Source organism: Acartia tonsa, chromosome 5, assembly GCF_053477335.1.
Source record: "Acartia tonsa isolate MP-2025a chromosome 5, ASM5347733v1, whole genome shotgun sequence".
Classification (NCBI taxonomy): Eukaryota; Metazoa; Arthropoda; class Copepoda; order Calanoida; family Acartiidae; genus Acartia; species Acartia tonsa.
Window position 1 is genome coordinate 12,078,018 of NC_137264.1, and position 24,931 is coordinate 12,102,948.

Genomic DNA, 24,931 nt, shown 5'->3' on the forward strand with positions numbered 1-24,931 from the left:
TTGAAACTATCTAATGTACTTTGAATTTAAAGTATATTTTTTACTCAGAAAATAAAAGTATGGAGGTTATAGCTGGAGGCCTAGCCGCGGCTGGGGCTTGCCTCTTCACAAATCCGATGGAGGTCGTTAAAAATAGGCTTCAATTACAGGTAACCTATTTTACTTAGTTATTAGAACAAGAAAATAGCTTAAAACCACCGCAGGACCAGTAGCCATTTGCCAATCTATTCAGTGGTTACCAAGATCCTAAGCTTTAGAAGGACAAACAGACAGACATTGTACTTCTTTTATATAAAAGAAACTGGATGTCAATAATCTGTCTGTCTGTCTAGGTCTGTATGTTTGTCTGTTTAATCCCTGAACTGATATGGTTCTTCTTTACATTGAAGCTTTTTAATTATAAGTCTAGTATGGGAACTATTGTGGAAGTATCTCATTGCATTTCTGTTTAAAGTATTTTTCCTTTCAGGGTGAATTAAAGACAACCGGACATTATCCCCGACATTATAGGTAAGGATATCATCAATTTAAAAAAAAATAAAAGTATTAAACTGTTGAATTATATGTTCTACAAACTTTTAGAGTTTCCACTCATAGTATCTTTATGAGCATAAAAACCACTTCTTTATTTGAAATAAGATAATTTTTCGTTTTTTATTACTTTAGTTCAGATTTGATTAGACTACATTGGGTAATTAAGAGCCCCACAAGGTTTGGTTAGGTTAGATGTATATGGAGAACCCCCCCCCCCCTCCCCCTTAGAAGACACTTTCAGTACTCGACAAGCACTTTGTGGGAAAGCACACCAACTTTTTTTTTAGAGGACCGTTGCACGGCCTGTTTATAATAATGAAAACTGATGGATTTAGAGCTCTGCAATCTGGTTTACTTCCAGCTACTTGCTATAATGTAAGTAATATTCCAGAATGGCTTAGAAACCGATTAATCTCCGCTTTAATAGAACTGGTTCTCGCCATACTAAAAATCAGTATATTATCGAATTACAGACAATTTTCCACGAATATTAAAATAAAAAATCATAAAAATAATAAAATTTTTGTTAGCTTGGACTTTCGGCCCTTTAATATCCGCGAAAATATGTTAATTAATTGAAACATATAAAAGAATGTCCAAAATTAAATGGTATTTGTAAAATAAGATTACACAATTTTGTAACAAATGCAAGTAGGTTTCTAAAACCAAGGTCAACTAATTCAAAAGATGCATTTAAAACTTTGGAAATGTTTTATAAAATAGGTTTAAAATGTTAATCCTAGCCTTTAAATTGTTATTTTTTAACGTGTTAGTTTTATCCTATTATAAAAAGTAGTAAGCCTTTTTTTGCCCATAGCGAAGGATCTCGCTAACCGCTTAACCGATATGGTTCTCTTTTACAGGAAAGTTTCTTTTAGATCCAGGGTAGGTTTTTAATATTTTTGGTACCACCACCCTCTCACAAGAGAAATCGCCACTAGGAAAAAAGGATCATTGTATAAAATTTGTTTAACCTTTTCATTTTAAAACTAAAATTGAAAAGGGGGTGGGTCTAATTGCCAGGGCCACTAGAGGCCTCTGGGGGCGTAGCCGCTAGTAAATAATAATTTCTCCATTTTAGTTAGTAATGAATGGACTTAGACTTGGCTCATATTCAGAAATGGAAAGAAGAGGCTTTCTGAAAAATAAGGTAAAAGTTGTTTATAATTATCAGGGAGGATGGGGACATTGGGCTATTTATTACACTAGTCCCCAAAAGTTAATAATGTTTTCTAATTATTTTTTAGGGATATTAAATTTTGATTTTTTGGTTCATTTAGATGAGTGTCTTCAACAACTAATAGTAATCCATAGAAAGGATAATCTTGTGTTTCATAATTGGGGATGTGCATCAATTTATTGGCAATAATCTTATTCCTTTAGATCCTTGATAATTATGAAGGAGTGGCCTATATAATTTTTATAATTTAAAATAAGTGAATAGTCAGTATTTTTACTTTGACATAAATTGCCAGGATGAAAAATATATTCCCTGTAGTAGAAATTGGATTTTTCTTCATTATTCTTTTACATACTATATTACCTTAAAATTCAACAATTATGCAAAGAAAGAATATTTCAGAATGGAGAAACGAGCTCTGTACGAGTTTTAGCTTGCAGCGCTGTTTCTGGTTTATTCGGAGGAATAGGTAAACTCACTTGTTACCAAAGGCAGAGGTGAAGCTCCAAGTGGAGATGGGAGCCACCCCCTTCCCCCCTCAAACACACACACTTTATATTTATTTTTGTTTTGTATGAAATAGCCTAAAACTTTTCTAAAACTTGTTGATTGTGGAACGACCATTCCAGCCGCTAATGAGATTAACCTCAAAATTTTCGCTTTGTATTAAAGACAGCTTTCCACGAATAGCAAAATGAAAAAAAAATTAATTGATTCTGGTTACTTAGCCCCGAGGGACCCAAGGTCTGGAACAAATAAACTGGTAATGATTTAATGTATTTTATTTTGTTATTCATGGAAAATTGTCTATAATACGATACGATACATGGTTTTTCAGTATGGCCAAGAACCGGATTTAATCCAGCCATATTAATCGGTTGAGAAGCCATACTCTAAATAGATTTTATTTCTTTAATTAAGATTTTTGTTTTAGTTAGTTCACCATTGTTTCTTGTGAAGACCCAACTCCAAACGTCATCATTAGCCCAAATATCTGTTGGGAGGGTGGTGGTTCCCTCCCCAAAAATAGTTTGAACTTTTACAGGACCTACGAGAAGCTACATTGTTAAGAAGAACCATATCGGTTCAGCGGTTAGAAAGATCCTTCAAGACTGAGAGACATACATACACAGAGACATCCTGTTACTTTTATATAAGGATTTTTGTTTTAGTTAGTTCACCATTGTTTCTTGTCAAGACACAACTACAAACGTCATCCTCAGCCCAAATATCTGTTGGTTTCCAACACAATCATATCAACATGTTCACTGCTTTCAATAATATTTACACTTCTTCAGGTGGGAATCATTCGTTGGCCTATAAAAACTTTGGGGACCCTAATCTTGGTTGGGTGGTATATGCATACTAGCAGTAGGGTTGGGCCGGATATCCGGTTTGGCAGAATATTTTGTATGATAAAACACAAGTTTATTAACCCTTACAGATCGAGCCCCTATTCCCACCTTAATAGATCGGGGGGGGGGGGGGTCATATTGACCCCCCCCCTCTATCTCGGCTTCTGTTACAGATAAAGACGTAAAAGTTTTTTCTGGTGGTTCATGTGTATTTTTAGAGAAAATTACTTTTCCTAGTCATAGCGATCAGGCCGCTCCTTAGCCGCTTTTTAGCGGCCAGCCGCTAAATTTTAAAACAGCTGTAGAGCGGCCCATTTTGCAGCTAGGATGACCAAATTTTAGGACGAACTTTTATTTTCCATAACAAAAAAATTACTTTTTCTGATCATCGCCAAAAAACGGCAAATAACGGAAACCGCCATTTTCGGCGGTTACGGCGGTAAAACGGCGGTTGGCGGCGCCAATTAATATTTTTATCTGTTAATTATTGCTCAAGGATTTACCAAAAAGATGTATAGGTCTCTAGCTGTAATAGAAGCCACGATATTCATGATATATGTCTGTAGTAAAAGCCGGACAAAAATCGGTCATAAAGTCGGTCAGGGTGCGGTCAAACGGTCATAACACCACTTTTCTCATTCACCAAAAAATTTTAGGTTTCTACCTTATATACCTACAAAGTCATAATGTATAAATTAAGATTTATTTAGATTTTTTTTAAATTTTGGTGCTACCCAACCGACTTTGACCGGACACCACGACCGACACAGACCAGATATCCTAATAAAATGAACTCTTGCCGACGTATAATTACTAAACTTAAAAAGTCATGAAGTCATTGACTTACCTACAAAAAAAATGACATTGAAAAAATAGAGAGGGGGGGTCAATATGATCTGTAAGGGTTAAGAAACTTTTTTGATACTTTGATATCCGACATCCGGTCATCTGCTGGATATCCGGTATCTGGCCAAATATCTATCTGGCCCAACCCTAACTATCATTATCCAAACTTTACAGGATATATGGGAATTTTAAGCTATTGTAATGTTCCTTTAAAATTTTTCCTACTAGGTATTACTCTAATCTACAAAAAAGTGTAATATTGTTTATCTTCATAGGGGATGTAAACAACTGATCTTGTCTTATCCAAAAAGATCCTTTTGTAAATGAACATGCAGTACTGTTTCCTGTCAGAAATGATTAAAACTATACCAATCACAATTTTTTCAGGGATCATAAGGGATAAGACAATGGACGGAAAGTTGAGTTACCATTGTGTATCTAATTATTGAAAATTGACAGGTTTTTGTGGATTATGGCAGGGCGCCACTGCCTCACTACCAAGAATAGGCATCAGCAGTGCAGCGTTGATATTTTCATACACATTTACTATGGATAAATTAAGTAAGTATTTATCTGAGTAAAATCCAGCGGCTAGGCCATTATGGTCCTTTAAAAGCACAAGTAGAGAGAAAGTCGGACCTCCACTCTTAGTTTTAGTTTAAAAGGTAAAAGTTGAAAAAACCTTTCTTGAACCTAAAGGAACCTTCACTGTAAAGGTGACCCTAATCTTCAGCCGTTATCGAGCTTCTTTGCTACACACAGACAGACGGACATCTTAAAGTTAAATCAAATTGCAAAAGGTTTTTTATTGTAAATACCTGCCAAAATTTTTTTTATTTCTATTGGGGGTTAAATTGTTGACCACATAATAGGCTACCTACCTATAATAATTTCTTAAAATTTTTTTACAAGTTTTTATTTTATTTCAGCCGAATTTGGATGGTTTGAAAAAGGATCTTGGAAAAATAATCTTGCTGGGGCATTTATATCAGGTTTGATATTAATATTTTAAATCAATTGTTGCTTTTTTAGAGATCTTACTGGACACACTCTTACCAGGGAGTGAGGGGACATTGGACTGTTTATTACACTAGTCCCCAAAGTATTATAATACGGTTTTCTTATTCGTTGGCCTAATACGTTCGATTGAGTGTCCAAACGTTTCAAACACTAATTGAAATGGGTTATTTTGTGCAAGATTACTGGGGATGTAATACATTAATATATCGGCCATTGTCTTATCCTTTTATATCGCTGCACTCTTACACATGGCTACTTTAGTTATATCTTGGCGTCTATGCATATTTGTGGTTCTTGAGGTAAGGAGGGGATGGATTCGACCCTCCACTTTCAATTTTATTTTAAAAGCGAAGCTTTTCTATAATTAGGGTCGGTCCGCCCGTCCGTCCGTAACGGATAGCTTTTTTCGTTATTTTAGGTATGTTAGAATTGTCCTATCGATTTCAAATTTTGCATGGTGATTCCTTTAGTAGTTGGGTACGATTTAGAAAGCGTAGCAACTCTATAATCATTACCAAAAATTCTGTACGTCCATTTTAAACATGTTGATTTTTTTACTTTTTTAACAACAAATTTTTATGTGATCTAATCATCCGATTCATCTGATTTTTGGTATATTGATTCCTGGGACAACAAAGTATAATGTTAAAAGCGAAGCAACTCTATAATCAAGTCCTAAATATGTAAGTATGTCAATAAACATTATCCTGTATAAAGCAGTTTTTCAACAAATTTACTTACAATTTTGCTTCGACTCTTATACATTTATATCCAGATTATTCAGTTCTGACACTTTATAAGTGTTCATGTCCGTTTGTCCTACCGTTTCAGTGCTTCGCTTTTATGGATGTTGTCATCCTTGTTATAAAGATAATAACGTAAAAGTCTATTTTTTTTTTTTGGGGGGGGGGGGGTCGTGTTAATTTTTTGTTTATATGGTGGATGCACCCTCTCCCAAAATATTTATAAACCCTGACTGGAACCATAAAAATCTTCATTGTAAACAACTATTTTGGTTTAGCAGTTAGCAAGATCCTTCGAGACACACAGACGGACAACCTGTTACTTTTTTATGACGATAATAATCCTAACTTCATATTAAAATATTTGGATCATGGAAAGAAAACAAAGTCATTCCTAATTAGGACAGAAGTCACTGGAAATTGATCTAAGGAAGGCTACTTATGTCCTTCATCTAACAAAATCTAACTTAAGGAAGGTGACTTATGTCCTTTGTCTGACAAATTCTTACATTAGGAAGGCTGCTTATGTCCTTCATCTTGCAAAACTTAGCTTTTCTGTCCTTCACATAGCAAATTCTTGCAAAATATAGCAAATTCTTACAAAACATAGCAAAATTTTGCAAAACATAGCAAATTCTTACAAAACATAGCAAATTCTTGCAAAACATAGCAAATTCTTGCAAAACATAGCAAATTCTTGGAAAACTTAGCTTTTCTGTCCTTCACATAGCAAATTCTTGCAAAACATAGCATACTCTTGCAAAACATAGCAAATTCTTGCAAAACATAGCAAATTCTGGCAAAACATAGCAAATTCTTGCAAAACATAGCAAATTCTTGCAAAACATAGCAAATTCTTGGAAAACTTAGCTTTTCTGTCCTTCACATAGCAAATTCTTGCAAAACATAGCAAATTCTTACAAAACATAGCAAATTCTTGCAAAACATACTATATCAATCTATCATACATTGTCTTATCCCTTAGGATCCCTGGTTAATTGTTTGATAAATATTTGTTAAGTGAGTCTGGTCCTTAAATGATGCCAGAAAACCAGTGACAGAAAACTGTGGGGTCCAATCCTAAAAAAATGAAATCATTCAATAATTCAAAATACCTATGTTCCTACATTTGATTATCATTAACTTGATATAATTATTCTATTGTTTTTATATTTGTAATTGTGATTCCTGAGACGACTATGAAGCACATATTACAAGATTGTACATTCTATAATAACGCTCAAAAGGGTTTGTATTTATAAATAAAGCATCTTATAATTATTTCTCATTATCGGATATTTTTATGCTTGTTCTGTTATAATATTGTTTGTGTGCTTTCCCTTCAAGTGCCTGGCAAGCACTTAAGGGGAAACCGCCAAATGTCATGTTTAAAAAAATCAAATTAGATACCTACCTCATATACTGAGCAGCTAAACCCTTGTTGAAAGCTCCAGGCCCTTCAGTCTTCAAAATTTGTCTAACACAGTCCAAATATCCATTATATAATCTAAAAACAAGGATGGGTAAATGAAAGATGAATTAAGTTGTTGTTTAATTATACATTTTCCCGTATGTCTTCGAAACTGATTAATATCCGATGGATTAGAACCAGTCTTAGCCATACTAAAAATTCATATACAGCATCGTAATGCAGACAATTTTCCACGGATATTAAAATAAAATTGAAAATCAATGAATCTCAAAATGAGTGCTTTCCTCATTCCTCAAAGTGCTTTATTTTTAAAAGTAAATTAAAGATAAGAAATGGGGAGGGGTGGTAATTTTTTTCCCCATATGGAGTATAAAGGACGTCCAAGATTGTTTCGGGGGTGGGGGGGGGGGGTGGTTGAGGGTAAAATGATGGTTTTCAAAGTTGTTACCTAATATTTATTTTGAGGGGGGAATGTAGTTCTATATCCAAAATTTTTTTTTTTTTTTTTTTTTGGGGGGGGGGGGGGAGGGACACCCCTTCACTTCTCCTAACCCAGTTGTATCTCTTTGAGAATCATTTATTTTAAAATTAAGGTAAAGAGGGGGGTGAAACTGGAGCAAAATTTTTACCTATTATTTCTTGGTTGATTATATAACCTCGTTGACATCACATCAAAAGGATTTATTACGACAGAAACTACAAATCCTAAAATATATAAAAATAAATATTTGGATCATGGGAATAAATTAGGACAGAAGTCACCTTCCTAGGAAGGACATAAGTAGCCTTCCTTAAGTGAGAATTTCTTAGATACATGCCTCCCTTAACAAAGATTTTGCAAGATTGAGGACATAAGTAGCCTCCCTTCACCTCACAAAACCTAGCTTTTTGATCCTTCACATAGCAAAATCTTGCATAAAATTGGTTTTTGGTCCATCACTTAGCAAAATATTGGAAAACTTAGCTTTTCTGTCCTTCACATAGCTAATTCTTGCAAAACATAACATTCTTACAAAACATAGCAAATTCTTGCAAAACATAGCAAATTCTTACAAAACATAGCAAATTCTTGCAAAACATAGGAAATTCTTGAAAAAACATAGCAAATTCTTGCAAAACATAGCAAATTCTTGGAAAACTTAGCTTTTCTGTCCTTCACATAGCTAATTCTTGCAAAACATAGCAAATTCTTGCAAAACATAGCAAATTCTTGCAAAACATAGCAAATTCTTGCAAAACATAGCAAATTCTTGGAAAACTTAGCTTTTCTGTCCTTCACATAGCTAATTCTTGCAAAACATAGCAAATTCTTACAAAACATAGCAAATTCTTGCAAAACATAGCAAATTCTTGGAAAACCTAGCTTTTCTGTCCTTCACATAGCTAATTCTTGCAAAACATAGCAAATTCTTACAAAACATGGCAAATTCTTGCAAAACATAGCAAATTCTTACAAAACATAGCAAATTCTTGCAAAACATAGCAAATTCTTACAAAACATAGCAAATTCTTGGAAAACTTAGCTTTTCTGTCCTTCACATAGCTAATTCTTGCAAAACATCGCAAATTCTTGCAAAACATAGCAAATTCTTACAAAACATAGCAAATTCTTGGAAAACTTAGCTTTTCTGTCCTTCACATAGCTAATTCTTGCAAAACATAGCAAATTCTTACAAAACATAGCAAATTCTTGCAAAACACAGCAAATTCTTACAAAACATAGCAAATTCTTACAAAACATAGCAAATTCTTACAAAACATAGCAAATTCTTGCAAAACATAGCAAATTCTTGGAAACTTAGCTTTTCTGTCCTTCACATAGCAAATTCTTACAAAACATAGCAAATTCTTGCAAAACATAGCAAATTCTTGCAAAATATAGCAAATTCTTACAAAACATAGCAAATTCTTACAAAACATGGCAAATTCTTACAAAACATAGCAAATTCTTGCAAAACATAGCAAATTCTTGCAAAATATAGCAAATTCTTACAAAACATAGCAAATTCTTACAAAACATGGCAAATTCTTGCAAAACATAGCAAATTCTTACAAAACATAGCAAATTCTTGCAAAACATAGCAAATTCTTACAAAACATAGCAAATTCTTGGAAAACTTAGCTTTTCTGTCCTTCAAATAGCTAATTCTTGCAAAACATAGCAAATTCTTGCAAAACATAGCAAAGTCTTACAAAACTTAGCTTTTCTGTCCTTCAAATAGCTAATTCTTGCAAAACATAGCAAATTCTTACAAAACATAGCAAATTCTTGGAAAACTTAGCTTTTCTGACCTTCACATAGCTAATTCTTGCAAAACATAGCAAACTCTTACAAAACATAGCAAATTCTTACAAAACATAGCAAATTCTTACAAAACATAGCAAATTCTTACAAAACATAGCAAATTCTTGCAAAACATAGCAAATTCTTGCAATAGGGGTCCCAAACTCAAAAACGAATTTTCAGCGCGATCTGACCACCGGTTCTTGAGATACAGTGACCTGGTGTCCTTGGTATCAACAGTAAGATTTGGGAAATGAATCAAATCCTTAGTAAATTTGGCTTAGTCCAAAAATATTTTGACGCTTTGTTTGCTATGTTTTATAAGAATTTGCTATGTTTTGCAAGAATTTGCTATGTTTTGTAAGAATTTGCTATGTTTTGCAAGAATTAGCTATGTGAAGGACAGAAAAGCTAAGTTTTCCAAGAATTTGCTATGTTTTGTAAGAATTTGCTATGTTTTGCAAGAATTTGCTATGTTTTGTAAGAATTTGCTATGTTTTGCAAGAATTAGCTATGTGAAGGACAGAAAAGCTAAGTTTTCCAAGAATTTGCTATGTTTTGTAAGAATTTGCTATGTTTTGTAAGAATTTGCTATGTTTTGTAAGAATTTGCTATGTTTTGCAAGAATTTGCTATGTTTTGTAAGAATTTGCTATGTTTTGCAAGAATTTGCTATGTTTTGTAAGAATTTGCTATGTTTTGCAAGAAATAGCTATATGAAGGACAGAAAAGCTAGGTTTTCCAAGAATTTGCTATGTTTTGCAAGAATTTGCTATGTTTTGCAAGAATTAGCTATTTGAAGGACAGAAAAGCTAAGTTTTCCAAGAATTTGCTATGTTTTGTAAGAATTTGCTATGTTTTGCAAGAATTTGCTATGTTTTGTAAGAATTTGCTATGTTTTGCAAGAATTTGCCATGTTTTGTAAGAATTTGCTATGTTTTGTAAGAATTTGCTATATTTTGCAAGAATTTGCTATGTTTTGCAAGAATTTGCTATGTTTTGTAAGAATTTGCTATGTTTTGCAAGAATTTGCTATGTTTTGTAAGAATTTGCTATGTTTTGCAAGAATTAGCTATGTGAAGGACAGAAAAGCTAAGTTTTCCAAGAATTTGCTATGTTTTGTAAGAATTTGCTATGTTTTGCAAGAATTTGCGATGTTTTGCAAGAATTAGCTATGTGAAGGACAGAAAAGCTAAGTTTTCCAAGAATTTGCTATGTTTTGTAAGAATTTGCTATGTTTTGCAAGAATTTGCTATGTTTTGTAAGAATTTGCTATGTTTTGCAAGAATTTGCCATGTTTTGTAAGAATTTGCTATGTTTTGCAAGAATTAGCTATGTGAAGGACAGAAAAGCTAGGTTTTCCAAGAATTTGCTATGTTTTGCAAGAATTTGCTATGTTTTGTAAGAATTTGCTATGTTTTGCAAGAATTAGCTATGTGAAGGACAGAAAAGCTAAGTTTTCCAAGAATTTGCTATGTTTTGCAAGAATTTGCTATGTTTTGCAAGAATTTGCTATGTTTTGCAAGAATTTGCTATGTTTTGCAAGAATTAGCTATGTGAAGGACAGAAAAGCTAAGTTTTCCAAGAATTTGCTATGTTTTGCAAGAATTTGCTATGTTTTTTCAAGAATTTCCTATGTTTTGCAAGAATTTGCTATGTTTTGTAAGAATTTGCTATGTTTTGCAAGAATTTGCTATGTTTTGTAAGAATGTTATGTTTTGCAAGAATTAGCTATGTGAAGGACAGAAAAGCTAAGTTTTCCAATATTTTGCTAAGTGATGGACCAAAAACCAATTTTATGCAAGATTTTGCTATGTGAAGGATCAAAAAGCTAGGTTTTGTGAGGTGAAGGGAGGCTACTTATGTCCTCAATCTTGCAAAATCTTTGTTAAGGGAGGCATGTATCTAAGAAATTCTCACTTAAGGAAGGCTACTTATGTCCTTCCTAGGAAGGTGACTTCTGTCCTAATTTATTCCCATGATCCAAATATTTATTTTTATATATTTTAGGATTTGTAGTTTCTGTCGTAATAAATCCTTTTGATGTGATGTCAACGAGGTTATATAATCAACCAAGAAATAATAGGTAAAAATTTTGCTCCAGTTTCACCCCCCTCTTTACCTTAATTTTAAAATAAATGATTCTCAAAGAGATACAACTGGGTTAGGAGAAGTGAAGGGGTGTCCCTCCCCCCCCCCCAAAAAAAAAAAAAAAAAAAAATTTTGGATATAGAACTACATTCCCCCCTCAAAATAAATATTAGGTAACAACTTTGAAAACCATCATTTTACCCTCAACCACCCCCCCCCCCCCACCCCCGAAACAATCTTGGACGTCCTTTATACTCCATATGGGGAAAAAAATTACCACCCCTCCCCATTTCTTATCTTTAATTTACTTTTAAAAATAAAGCACTTTGAGGAATGAGGAAAGCACTCATTTTGAGATTAATTGATTTTCAATTTTATTTTAATATCCGTGGAAAATTGTCTGCATTACGATGCTGTATATGAATTTTTAGTATGGCTAAGACTGGTTCTAATCCATCGGATATTAATCAGTTTCGAAGACATACGGGAAAATGTATAATTAAACAACAACTTAATTCATCTTTCATTTACCCATCCTTGTTTTTAGATTATATAATGGATATTTGGACTGTGTTAGACAAATTTTGAAGACTGAAGGGCCTGGAGCTTTCAACAAGGGTTTAGCTGCTCAGTATATGAGGTAGGTATCTAATTTGATTTTTTTAAACATGACATTTGGCGGTTTCCCCTTAAGTGCTTGCCAGGCACTTGAAGGGAAAGCACACAAACAATATTATAACAGAACAAGCATAAAAATATCCGATAATGAGAAATAATTATAAGATGCTTTATTTATAAATACAAACCCTTTTGAGCGTTATTATAGAATGTACAATCTTGTAATATGTGCTTCATAGTCGTCTCAGGAATCACAATTACAAATATAAAAACAATAGAATAATTATATCAAGTTAATGATAATTAAATGTAGGAACATAGGTATTTTGAATTATTGAATGATTTCATTTTTTTAGGATTGGACCCCACAGTTTTCTGTCACTGGTTTTCTGGCATCATTTAAGGACCAGACTCACTTAACAAATATTTATCAAACAATTAACCAGGGATCCTAAGGGATAAGACAATGTATGATAGATTGATATAGAAACCACATTATGACAAACAAAAATACCCCTTTAGAAGATTAAAATTCTTTAAAAGTTAAGACACTAATCAAATTTCAAATATCCATAGTTCATGAGCCAACGAATAAGATGATGAAGTTAAAAAACTTTGGGTACCAATGTAAAGTCCCCTCACTCCCCTCAAGCAACCCAACAATGTGATTTATTATAGTTAAACATTATTATATTCACAAGCTTAGATTCTTAAAAAAACTAAAAGGGGTAGTTTCACTAAATGCATTAATTTATGAAATGAAAATTGTCTTTTTGAGATATATGGAATTTAAAAAGACGATTTTTAAGTCTTGATATTTTAAAAACTACGTGGTAGAAAATTTAAATTCTTTCAAATATATGCCATATAAATGTAGTTTAACCATTTAACCAGGGTAAAATATGCGGTTCACTAAATTAAGTTCAAATGCATTCCGTGAAACTACCCCTTTAGATATTTAGAGTTTATACCTAGTGCAATTTATATCTTTTTGTTAAATGAAAGTACTGAATATTGTCAGAAGAAAAAAAATATTGCTCAATTTTATTATAAAATCAGTATTAGTCTTTTTTATATGAGCTTATTATAATTTTGTTATTATTTAAATTGTAATGTAAAACAGTAAGGCATGTTCTTTATATTAAACTATATTGCTTATTTTCATATTAAATTTTTATATGATATTATACAGTTTCGTATATGATTATTGATATTATGATTAATATTATACTATTTTTGTATGTATTATTTACACAAATTTACACAGTATATTGTATGTAAATTTCAGGTATAAAAATGGAAATATTGGCTGGTGGGTTGGCGGCGGCTGGGGCTTGTTTCTTTACCAATCCTATGGAAGTTGTCAAGAATAGGCTCCAGTTACAGGTATTATTTCAATAAAAGTACCCAAAGTAGAAAAGATTATTAAGATTGTTTCTATACCAATTTAATGTAGGTTGTCAAGAATAGGCTCAGGTACAACTATGGGGATTATTTTAATAAAAGTACCCAAAGTACTAAAGTTTGGGTATAATGGTAGTTCTCAAGAACAGGCTACAGTTACAGGTACAGTATTGTGCGGAATATTTCAATAAAAGTACCCAAAGTACGAAAGTTTGGGTACAAAGGAGGTTGTAAAGAACAGGCTCCAGTTACATGTACAGCATTGAATGGATTATTTTAATAAAAGTACCCAAAGTACCAAAGTTTGGGTACTTTAATAATCCTTTGGAGGTTGTAAAAACAGGCTGCAGTTACATGGACAGCATTTTGGTGATTATTTCAGTAAAAGTACCCAAAGTACCAAAGTTTGGGTACTATGCCATTTACTACCATTAACACAAGCCGCGCAATTCGAATTTTAAAAACTACGCATTTTTTTGCACACCCTTAGATGGTACGAGTTTACAGCATTGCATTTGACGAATATAACCCCACCCCCCCCCTCCCTTACACGAAAATACCCTTTTTATTAAGAGATCTAAAGGGATAAGACAATGACCAATAAATTGATGTACATCCTCAATGATGATACACAAAATTACCTTTTGAGTAGATAAAAATTAGAGGCTGAAACGTTTGAACACTCAACTTAATGATCCACCTAATAAAAATTCACTGCACACAGTCGTTAAGCCAACGATTAAGAAAACGTTTTTATAAAACTTTGGTGGCCAATGTAATAAAAATTCCATTGTCACCTCTTTCTCTGCTTTTTATCAAGTGACTTAAGTAAATTATTTTTTTCAGGGAGAACTAAAAGCTAAAGGACAGTTTACACGGCACTACAGGTTTGTACAATTTCTTTTCTAGTTGCCTACAAAGGGGGGAAGCGGGTATGACACTTTTTGAACCCAAAACTAAAAGTCAAAAAAACTAAACAAAAAAGAGAGTTACAGCACTTATTGTCATGGCGGTAGCTTTTAAGAGGTACAATCTAAAACTGTGAAAAACGGAGGCGGAACCGCCGCTTCCGCCGAAAAATGCCGTTTTTCGCCGAAGTACACTTGACACTTTTAATATGTTGAATATTAAAAAATTACATGAAAAATATAAGGGAAATTTTTAGGAAAAAGAAATAAGTTTGTCTCAGATGATTGTCTGATTTGGCGAGAAAAGGAAAACATTCGGCGGCTGGTTTCATAAAGTGGCATACCCGCCATAGCCTAAATCAGGCGCAACTCACTACCATGCTCAGTTAAGACTTCTAAAACAAAGCCTGGTTGTCTTAAGTACGTATGACTATATCATGCACAGCAGTAAGCAAGGTTTTGGTTATTTCGTGGTGTCCCCAAGGCTATCCGAGGGTAACTATGTTAAACTATGCGCATTAATAAATGTTATTTTCAGGGGACCTATACATGGATTGTTCATTATGGCTAAAACAGATGGATTTATAGCGCTGCAATCAGGATTGCTACCAGCTATTTGTTATCAGGTACAGTGTGTGTGTTGAAAAAAACATCTAGTGATCACTTCTTCCACCAATTAAAAAAAATCTGTGCTGTCTTGTCATTTCTATGGCCTTGTGGACTTCTGATTTGATGGTCCTCAAAATGTGTGTCCGCATTCTGTCATTTGCATGTCCTTATGTCTGTCCGTTTAAGTAAGCTAGCAAAAAAATCTTTCTTTGGCTATAATAAGGCTAAAAGAATTTTTTGGTTAGTTTTTATTAATATTGAGGTAATTTTAGAGGGCAATAGATTAGATTAGATTTATTATTCTTGGGTGTACATACATAGAAAAAAAAAACAACAAAATAATAAATGAATTAAATGAATATTATATACATTTATATATACAGTCAAATTTTATTGATATGATTAATTTATAAAAAAATTTTCTTCCCAAATGGCAGTTTCCTAAAAACTAGGAAGTATGCAGTAATGTGTATTCACACATTGTTTTCATACAGGCCATATAAATAAGACAAAAAAAATAGAAAAAAAGATAATAAGCAATAAATAAAATCATATTGGAGAGGAAAGAATGATAATAGGAAGGATTGATTAGGACAAACATACAAGTCTCACACCATTATTGCAATAATAGAAATTAAAAAAAATTTTAACAAATAGATTTTGATTGATTTATCAGATTTCAAACAATATTGAAAAGAAATATAATTTTATCTACATTCTTGACATAATGGGTTGTTACACACTAAAGTTAAGCTTGATAACAAAGATTCTTTTAGATTTTTTATAAATTTTTTTCTTGATTGATTGTGGGTTAATAAATCATTATTACAATGGTTATTCCATAATTCTTGGAAATGATACTTAGGAAATCTTTCAATAGATTTAAACTTCGGTTTTTTAACATCAAACATATTAGAGTTTCTAAGATTTCTGGTATGTAATTGATTACGGCGAAGCCATGTACCTTGAAAGGAACTTGGTAGCTTACTGTTTATAAAATCATACATAAATAATAATTTCAAATAATTAGCTGATTCATGTAAAGGAAGGACATTCATTTTTTTAAATAAAGGCATTGTGTGTGAGATGTGTTTCTTACTAAAAACAATTCTTATTGCCTTTTTTTGCAATTTAATTAATGGGTCCATAGTAGATTTTAGACCACAACTCCAGGCAGGTAAACAGTAAAGTAAATGACTATTTATAAGTGAGTGAAAAAGCATTTTTTTGCTATCTAAATTCAGTATATGTTTAGCTCTATTTATAAGAAATAAGGAACTAGAAATCTTTTTACGTAAATGTTCTACATGATATTTAAAATTTAAAGAAGGATCTATAAATACACCTAGGAATTTAATTGCAGGAATATTGCTACTTGAATTGACATAATTTAAGATTTTTATTTTCTCAGGATCAAACTCATTTTCATTGTTAAAGTTTAGCTTAATATTAAGAGCATTCCAATCAATAGTATTTTCATTTTTATTAAATATCATGATTTTAGTTTTATCAGGATTTAAGCTCATTTGATTACTCCTAAACCAATCAGATATCTTTTTAAGTTCATTGTTTAATTTCAGTTTTATCTCTGTAAAGTTTTTACCAGAAATTAAAAAATTACTGTCATCAGCAAATAATAGGGTAAATAAATCAGTACAGTTTTTAAGATCATTTATGTAGATTAAAAATAGAATTGGTCCTAAAATAGAGCCCTGTGGGACACCTCTATCTATGTTCAGCTTTGTTGAGTCAGTGTTGTTTACATGTACAAATTGCTGTCTATTACTTAAATAATTTTTAAACCATTCAAGTTCAACGCCATTAATGCCAATTTTTGACAACTTTTTAATTAAAATAGAGTGTGGAATTGTATCAAAACATTTTGCAAGATCACAGAAGACTCCAATTACAGTTTTATTATCATTTTTTGCTTCAGCTATATAATTTAAGAGGTGTATCACGGGGTGTATTGTAGACTTTTTTGATTGAAATCCATACTGATGTTCAAAAATGATATTATTTCTAATCAAATAGCATGACAGTTGTTGATAAATGACTTTTTCTAAAACTTTTGAGAAAATAGCTAATAAACTTATCGGCCTATAGTTTGATGGATCAGCTTTTTCATTAGAATTATTCCCTTTTAACTTAAAAATAGGTATAACTTTTGCGATTTTAAATTCAGAAGGTATTTTTCAGTTAAAATAGTTTGGTTAATGACATGAGAGAGAGGAAGGGCAATAACAGAAATTATTTTCTTCAAAAAAGAATTTGACAGGCCAAAAATATCCATACTTTGTTTATTTCCCATTTTTTTAACAATATCTATAACTATATTTGGGTTTATGGTATGCATTTTAAAACTGGAATTATAATTAGGTATATAGCTACACGGATCAATGTTAGAAGGATTTATTTTAGATGATATCTTGCTTGCTACAGAAGTGAAGTGTTCATTCAATTTCTCAGAAATTTCTGCATTATCTAAATATATAGCATCATTAAACTTCAATTCATTGATACATGTTGCTTTATCTTTTGTTTTTCGGATTGCATCTCTAATAATATCCCAAGTTTTCCTCAAGTCAGATTTACATTTTTTTAGCTCATTGCAATAATACAATTTTTTAGCTGTTTTTATTGCACGATTATAGACATTTCTATATCTATTATACATCCTAATATTATCAGCAGTTGGTTCATTAATACTTAACATTAACAATATAATTTCTATATGTTTAAGGTTTTTTGTGTCTTTACATGAAAAGAAAGTAATTTTTAATTTTCATTTCAACAGTTATCAGTTTTCATGAAAACTTTTCTTTTTTTTAGTTTGTGATGAATGGTCTCAGATTAGGTTCATATTCAATAATGGAGAGAAAAGGATTTCTTAAAAATCAGGAAAAAATATTTAAACAATAATTCAAGCAGTATCCTTATATAAAAGTAACAGGATCCCTGTCTGTCTATCTGTCTGTACTGAAGGATCTCTGAAAATCCATTATTTCGCAATTTCTTATTGTAACCTTTGCTGTAATTAGTCGGTATTGCCAGGGAGGGAGGGGACATTGGACTGTTTATTACACTAGTCCCCAAAATTTTCTAATATCGTTTTTTTTTTCATTGGCTTAACAACTTTTGGGACTTTTATTTGATTTTAATTGTTTGGTTCATTAAGTTGAGTTTCCACGTCATGGCATGTCATAATTTTATAGTAGGATCTATCGTAAGGGATAATAACGTTTTTTCTTTCGTTGTCGTAACAACTTTTATTTAATTTTAATTGGTTGGTTCATTAAGTTGAGTGTCCAATCGTTTTGACAACTAATTGTAATCTACAGAAGAAATAGGTTTGTGTATCATTATCGGGAATGTACATCAATTTATCGGCCATTGTCTTATCCCTTTAGATCCCTGTGTTATTGTCCTTGTTTAAATATTTGTTGGTATGTCAGGCTGGTGAAACTAGCTTTGCTCGAGTCCTGGCATGCAGTGCTTGCTCCGGGTTTATTGGTGGAATAGGTAAAACACTCACGCTTGGTTTTTTATTAAATGAATAAGTTAGGGTACAATGTTTGGCACTTTCGATATAAGTAAATGATAATAAAAAACCCATAGAATGCGATAATAACTTCAGAAAAATCGAAGAAAATAGTTTTAATACTTAATTAACGTTTTTAAGTTTTTCTTCAAAAAGTTTAGATAAGATGCCTTTAAAAGTCGTCTATGATTTTGTCAGGGATAAAAATGTAACTTTAAAATAAGAATTACAACATATTTTTTCAATTAGTACAAAGTAAAATTTTGAACATTTTATTGATCAGTATATTTTTTAAAATGTGAAGTAGAAACCTGAATATTTTATCATGAAAATTGTGTTATGATTTGATTGTCTGCTAGATTACAAGAAAAAAGATACTGACAGTACTTGTTGGTTCTTTAAAAATAATTAGGTAGATTACTTTCAGAACCCCTCTTTTTGCAACGTTATTTCAATAGAACAGAGCCGTAGTCTTAGTGTACTCAATATCTAGACAGCCAACCATTGTTTTAGAATTGTTCAATTTTTTTAACTTCTGATAAAAACAGAATTAATGGTATTTTTGTAAATATTATACCTCCAAGAAATGGCTATACTTCCCAATCATATGTTGTGTGATATTTAAGAGGAATTATTTTGATATAATGTCATTAAAATATTCGTTAAAAAAAGTGCTATTCTAGCTTATACTTTACATTTTAATGTGTATGATAATTCAAATAAAAGATAATGAAGATTTATATTATATTTAATTGTTATAATTATAAAGAAAAACCTGGAAACAGTAAAAAACTGACTTTATTTTATTGACGTAGGGAAAATTTTGTCAAATATTTGAATAAAAAAGCAATATAAAACAAAATAAATTATTTTTAATATAGTCACAAAAAGGCTTAATGAGTTTAGGAAATATTTCATTCACTAATCATGTCATTTAAACTCTATTACACTGAATACAGTGTAAAAAGATGTTCTCGTTTTAATTTTAAGTAATTTGAAATGCATTTTAATACCTTTTAATGATTTATTTTTTGAAACATCTTTTTATAAAATGTTATTGATTTTTGAAGTTATATGTTAAAATGTTTTTAAATTTTGTTAACATTTTGTTTAAAATGTAGAAAATTGGTAATTCTAAACATTCAAAAAATGATTTTATTAAATTTTCATCACTTAAATTGCATGTTTGATGAAATTTTCAACTGATAATTCAAGAAAAATCGTTTAAGTTTTATTATATTTTACTTTGAAATGTTAAAAAAATATAATTATTGTCAAAAATGTGGAAGTTATACTTTCCTCAAAAAAAGACCTAAAACATGCAAATTAACACGTGTAATGAGATTTTTTTTCTTGCAGGTTTAATTTTAAGTAATTATTGATATTTTTTGTAAAAAGGATTTTATATAAAAAGTTTTAAACCTCGAGTTATGTAGTGGTTCTAAAAAAGGTTGCGAATTTATGCAATTTTCTTGCAAAAAAAATTTTCTAGGATTTTAAAAATAGCAAAGGGTGTTATTAGACGTACTTACAGATACAATTGCAAAGTCATTTTGGCCAAACACTAAAATAAAGTTTTGACATCTGAGGGTCCAACCGTGCACTGTAAGGATGATAACATCCATAAATAGCAAAGCATAAAATATCATAGAGGGTCAAACGGTAGACCGATAGACCGAGTGAGATGTGTATGAAAAAATTATGTATCGTATTTTATTTAGTATTTTAGACTTTTTTTTATAGACAATAACAAAACAAAAATCACAAAATTGAAACCAGTTTTGTTGGCCCTGGTTCTATTCTTATGATATTTTATTTCACTATTCAAGAAAAGCTGTCTACAATTATGCTGCGATAAATAACTGTTTTTAATTCCTCTACTCTTAACTAAATATTATCTAATTGAAAATCTTTGCTTCAATTGGATATAATCGTCCTTACTGTTAATCAGGAAGGAAGGGAATATTAGGCTGTTAATTATACTGGTACCCAAAGTTTTATAACTACTTTATTTTTTTGTTGGTTGGCTCAGTAACATTAGTAACTGTTACTGATTTTTTATGGTTATTTTAAAACTTGTTGTGTCTAAACGTTTCAACCAATAATCATATTTTTAGCTGGTTCGCCGCTGTTTCTAGTGTAAACCCAGCTGTAAAAATCCTAATTATATAATTATTCGTTGGCTCAGAAACATTGCGTGTCCAAACGTTTCAACCAATAATCTTATTTTTAGCTGGTTCACCGTTGTTCCCAGGTGCAAACATCATGATCTTCCTAATAATACTGGTACCCAAAGTTTTACAACCACTTTATTTTATTCGTTGGCTCAGAAACATTGGGTACTTTAGTGTCCAAACGTTTCAACCAATTATCTTATTTTTAGCTGATTCGCCGCTGTTCCTGGTGAAAACCCAGCTGCAAACATGTTCCTAATTATACTGGTACCCAAAGTTTTATATTTTAGCTGGTTCCCCGCTGTTCCTAGTTAAAACCCAGCTGCAGACATCCTCCTCCGACCAAATATCTGTTGGGTACCAGCACAAGCACAGCAGTATGGCCACGGCTTTCAAAAATATCTACAAATCCGGAGGTAAGTAAAGTTATTTTCTTTATCGCAGCGCAGCTTTCCGCGGATATCAAAATAAAAAAAAATAAGATTAAAATCAGTTTTGTTACACCCGAGGGACCGAATGACAAAAGTGGTGTTAATTTTATGATATTTAATTTAACATTCGTGGAAAATTGTCTGTAATTCGATGCTATGCATGATTTTTCAGTGTGGCTGAGAACCGGTTCTAATCCAGTGGTTTCGCAATCATATTGAAAAAGGGGTTAGTTAATGGTTTATGGCAAGGAGTAACCTCATCCTTACCAAGAATAGGGGTGGGGAGTACACCCATTATTCTATATTATTATTATAGGTGTATCTGGTTTAAGGCAAGGAGTAACCTCATCCTTACCAAGAATATTGATGGGGAGTACACCCATTATTCTATATTATTATAATTATTATAGGTGTATCTGGTTTATGGCAAGGAATAACCTCATCTTTAACAAGAATAGGGTTGGGTAATACACCCATTATTCTATATTAATATTATTATTATAGTTGTATCTGGTTTATGATAAGGAGCAACTTCATCCTTACCAAGAATATTGATGGGGAGTACACCCATTATTCTATATTATTATTATTATAGGTGTATCTGGTTTACGGCAAGTGTAACCTCATCTCTACTAAGAATATTGATGGGGAGTACAACCATTATTCTATATTATTATTATTATAGGTGTATCTGGTTTACGGCAAGTGTAACCTCATCTCTACCAAGAATATTGATGGGGAGTACACCCATTATTCTATATTATTATTATTATAGATGTATCTGGTTTACGGCAAGGAGCAACCTCATCCTTACCAAGAATAGGAGTGGGGAGTACACCCATTATTCTATATTATTATTATTATAGGTGTATCTGGTTTAAGGCAAGGAGTAACCTCATCCTTACCAAGAATAGGGATGGGTAGTACACCCATTATTCTATATTATTATTTTTATAGGTGTATCTGGTTTATGGCAAGGAGTAACCTCATCCTTACCAAGAATAGGAGTGGGGAGTACACCCATTATTCTATATTATTATTATTATAGGTGTATCTGGTTTATTGCAAGGAGTAACCTCATCCTTACCAAGAAGAGGGATGGGTAGTACACCCATTATTCTATATTATTATTATTATTATAGGTGTATCTGGTTTATGGCAAGGAGTAACCTCATCCTTACCAAGAATATTGATGGGGAGTACACCCATTATTCTATATTATTATTATTATAGGTGTATCTGGTTTATAGCAAGGAGTAACCTCATCCTTACCAAGAATAGGAGTGGGGAGTACACCCATTATTCTATATTATTATTATTATAGGTGTATCTGGTTTATGGCAAGGTGTAACCTCATCTTTACCAAGAATAGGGATGGGTAGTGCAGCCCAACTTTTGTCTTACAGTTATACCATGGAAAAATTAAGTAAGTCATAATCATCCTATTTTTGGGAACGTATGTTCTTAGATATATCCTATTTTATAAAATAGTAATCATTTTTGTCTGTAGCTTAAGATTTTGAACCCATTTAGGGAAGCTTCACATAGGTCCCGGAATGTTTTGCCCAAAGTTAGACCCAAACTACTCATTGTAGCTTATAATACCTATAACTTATGATATTACCTTTTTTTTTGGGGGGGGGGGGAGTTAAAATTCAAAAATACGTTCAAAATAAAATGCATCTAAATAGTATGAATCATATACTAGTTCAGGGAATAGTCCCTTTCGTGGCAACGCCCCTTAAGGGGCGATTCGTCGTATTTTTAAAATGGATTTTTAGATGATATTTTAGGTTAGGTCATATTTGGTTATGTGATTGTCCCACAGGGTTAGGCAAATAGCCTTGCAGGGTTAGAACCCCCCGCAGGGGCTAGAAATAGAAGAAAAGCTACTGTGAAAAATACGAAGAATCGCCCCTTAATGTGCGTTGCCACGAAACGGACTATACCCCTAGTTCATTTTTGTTTTATATTTTTTTAGCTGAATTTGGATGGTTTGAAAAGGGCTCGTGGAAAAATAACATAGCTGGTGCTTTTATATCAGGTTAGACTTTTTCATTATTTTAAGGGATACAGGCAGGGAACTAAAGGGATAAGACAACGGCTGTTAAATTGATGTACATTCCCAATGATGATACATAAAATTTTCTCGTCTGTAGATTAGAATTATTGGTTGAAAAGTTTAGACAATCAGCTTATCGAATCAATGAATCAAAATTCATTAATAGTTATTTCTCGCATTGTATTATAACCAGCTTTCCTCGGATATAGAATGTACAATTATAAGATTTTAGCCTCAAGGTGCCGAAGGCACGGGCTAAAAAAACAGGTTTTAATCTGATGGTTGTACATTTTTCTATTCGTAGAAAGCTGGATATAATACGATGCTAGACATAGTTTTTTTGTATGGATGTAAATTGGTTCCTATCCACCGGATTCGAATGAATACGAGAAAAGTCATTAAAGTTGTTAAGTCAATGAATAAGAAAAAGTTAATAATAACTTTGGGGAGAAATGTAATAAACAGCCCGTTGTTATTTTCCTTCCGGGATACAAGGATATGACAATGGATGATAGCGCTATTGGGAAAATGTAATTTTCTCGGCTTGTATTTAAGATAAACTGCTAATTTTCCCCCATACAGTATCCAGTATTCAACTTGATTTAAACATTGGTGTATCGGTCATATGCCACAAAAAAACATATAAATGTATTTATAATATAAAGGTTTCGTGACTTTCTAATACTTTCCATATTCTTCTTTATTTTTCCTCCTCTCTTTTTTTATGACTACTAAACGTCTTCTCTACAACTTACTTTGTCCGTTTGTCCCTCCATGTGTTTTGTGCTTCGCTATTTATTGATGTTGTCATGCTTGTCAAATTATTATTGAAACAAAATTATATTTCTTTAAATTATTAATTTGTAGTATTATTTAACAAAAAAGACGACATTTTACTTTTGATAATTGTACGCGGCAATCACGTACCAGTGCCACGTTTTACATTCAGCTGATCTTTGTTAATTATTATTTAAGGTTTTGTAGTATCCGTTGTGATAAATCCATTCGATGTTATGTCCACTAGATTATATAATCAACCAAGAAATAACAGGTAAAAGCAGGGATCTAAATGGATAAGACAATGGCCGATGAATTGATGTACTTCCCCAATGATGACACACAAACTTATCCCTTCTGTAGATTAAAATTAGTGGTTGAAGCATTTAAAAACTCAATTTAATAATCCAACCAATGACAATTCGGTCTCCAAAGTTTTTAAGCAAACCAATGAGAAAACGTTAGTATAAAACTTTGGGGACTAGCGCTATATACAGCCCATTGTCCCCCCCCCCCCCCACTCTCTCTCTGGGTAAACGGACAATTTCAAGAATTAAAGTAATAGGATGTCTATCTGTTGCCTGAGATTTCGCTGGTTCTCATGTAGAGTGATGAACATAACTATTTTAGAGGACCAAAGATATTGCCCTTGGAAAAATACCCCCTATCCTCATAATTTTATTTATCCTGGAACAAAAATTAAAAGTAAAAGGTCAATAAACCTTCTCTCAAGTCCCCCGGTAGATGCCTCTATTGGCGAATCCGCTAGTTTAAAATATAGTATGCTTTACACAATGGCAAAAACTCGAAATAAAGTATTACCACACTTTACCAATATAAATTGTAAACAAATATGATAAATATACAAGCAAAATAACAAGTTAATGTTGAGATTCAAATCCTTCTCGTCCCTTCTTAAGCAT

The 24,931-nt window shown here is 32.0% G+C and overlaps 3 protein-coding genes across 6 annotated transcripts in view; 2 read left to right on the top strand and 1 right to left on the bottom strand.

The window, feature by feature from the left end:
- LOC145318751 (solute carrier family 25 member 35-like) lies at positions 1-13,390 on the top strand. 2 transcript variants are annotated; one of them, XR_013879495.1, is made up of 12 exons: positions 1-149; positions 470-510; positions 822-909; positions 1,616-1,684; positions 2,117-2,183; positions 2,887-3,012; positions 4,375-4,476; positions 4,845-4,907; positions 11,404-11,479; positions 12,032-12,124; positions 12,459-12,830; positions 13,067-13,390. XR_013879495.1 is itself a non-coding variant. In XM_080160250.1 (11 exons), exons 1-11 carry the CDS (start codon positions 60-62, stop codon positions 12,520-12,522), a joined length of 879 nt encoding a protein of 292 aa, XP_080016376.1. In that variant the 5' UTR covers positions 1-59; the 3' UTR covers positions 12,523-13,390. The 2 variants fall into 2 exon arrangements, 1 of the variants encoding a protein (XP_080016376.1); XM_080160250.1 differs by having other exon boundaries at positions 12,459-13,390.
- LOC145320247 (solute carrier family 25 member 35-like) lies at positions 6,610-7,820 on the bottom strand. The gene is made up of 3 exons (XM_080162679.1): positions 7,740-7,820; positions 7,093-7,185; positions 6,610-6,758 (listed from the first exon to the last, which is right to left on the bottom strand). Exons 1-3 carry the CDS (start codon positions 7,775-7,777, stop codon positions 6,695-6,697), a joined length of 195 nt encoding a protein of 64 aa, XP_080018805.1. The 5' UTR covers positions 7,778-7,820; the 3' UTR covers positions 6,610-6,694.
- LOC145318752 (solute carrier family 25 member 35-like) overlaps positions 13,368-24,931 on the top strand; it is a 15,191-nt gene continuing 3,627 nt past the window's right edge. For all 3 annotated transcript variants that reach the window (XR_013879497.1, XR_013879496.1, XM_080160251.1), the window contains exons 1-9: positions 13,368-13,488; positions 14,353-14,393; positions 14,953-15,040; positions 17,856-17,920; positions 18,475-18,545; positions 21,029-21,154; positions 22,494-22,595; positions 23,151-23,213; positions 24,207-24,282. Coding sequence is in view for 1 of the 3 variants with exons in the window: in XM_080160251.1 (XP_080016377.1) it covers positions 13,399-13,488; positions 14,353-14,393; positions 14,953-15,040; positions 17,856-17,920; positions 18,475-18,545; positions 21,029-21,154; positions 22,494-22,595; positions 23,151-23,213; positions 24,207-24,282 (722 nt within the window). In the remaining 2 variants the exon portion in view is untranslated. The remainder of the gene's footprint in view (positions 13,489-14,352; positions 14,394-14,952; positions 15,041-17,855; positions 17,921-18,474; positions 18,546-21,028; positions 21,155-22,493; positions 22,596-23,150; positions 23,214-24,206; positions 24,283-24,931) is intronic.

What these genes read in the sequence shown, in the direction of transcription:
- LOC145318751 (XM_080160250.1), top strand. Translation starts at nt 60, where the DNA reads ATGGAGGTTATAGCTGGAGGCCTAGCCGCGGCTGGGGCTTGCCTCTTC. An exon ending in GAGGCTTTCTGAAAAATAAG is followed by an intron (nt 1,685 to 2,116) that starts GTAAAAGTTGTT and finishes AGAATATTTCAG; the next exon opens with AATGGAGAAACGAGCTCTGT. An exon ending in TGGTTTATTCGGAGGAATAG is followed by an intron (nt 2,184 to 2,886) that starts GTAAACTCACTT and finishes TTTTTGTTTTAG; the next exon opens with TTAGTTCACCATTGTTTCTT.
- LOC145320247 (XM_080162679.1), bottom strand. Translation starts at nt 7,777, where the DNA reads ATGTCAACGAGGTTATATAATCAACCAAGAAATAATAG. An exon ending in AATCAACCAAGAAATAATAG is followed by an intron (nt 7,186 to 7,739) that starts GTAAAAATTTTG and finishes CCTTGTTTTTAG; the next exon opens with ATTATATAATGGATATTTGG. An exon ending in TTAGCTGCTCAGTATATGAG is followed by an intron (nt 6,759 to 7,092) that starts GTAGGTATCTAA and finishes TCATTTTTTTAG; the next exon opens with GATTGGACCCCACAGTTTTC.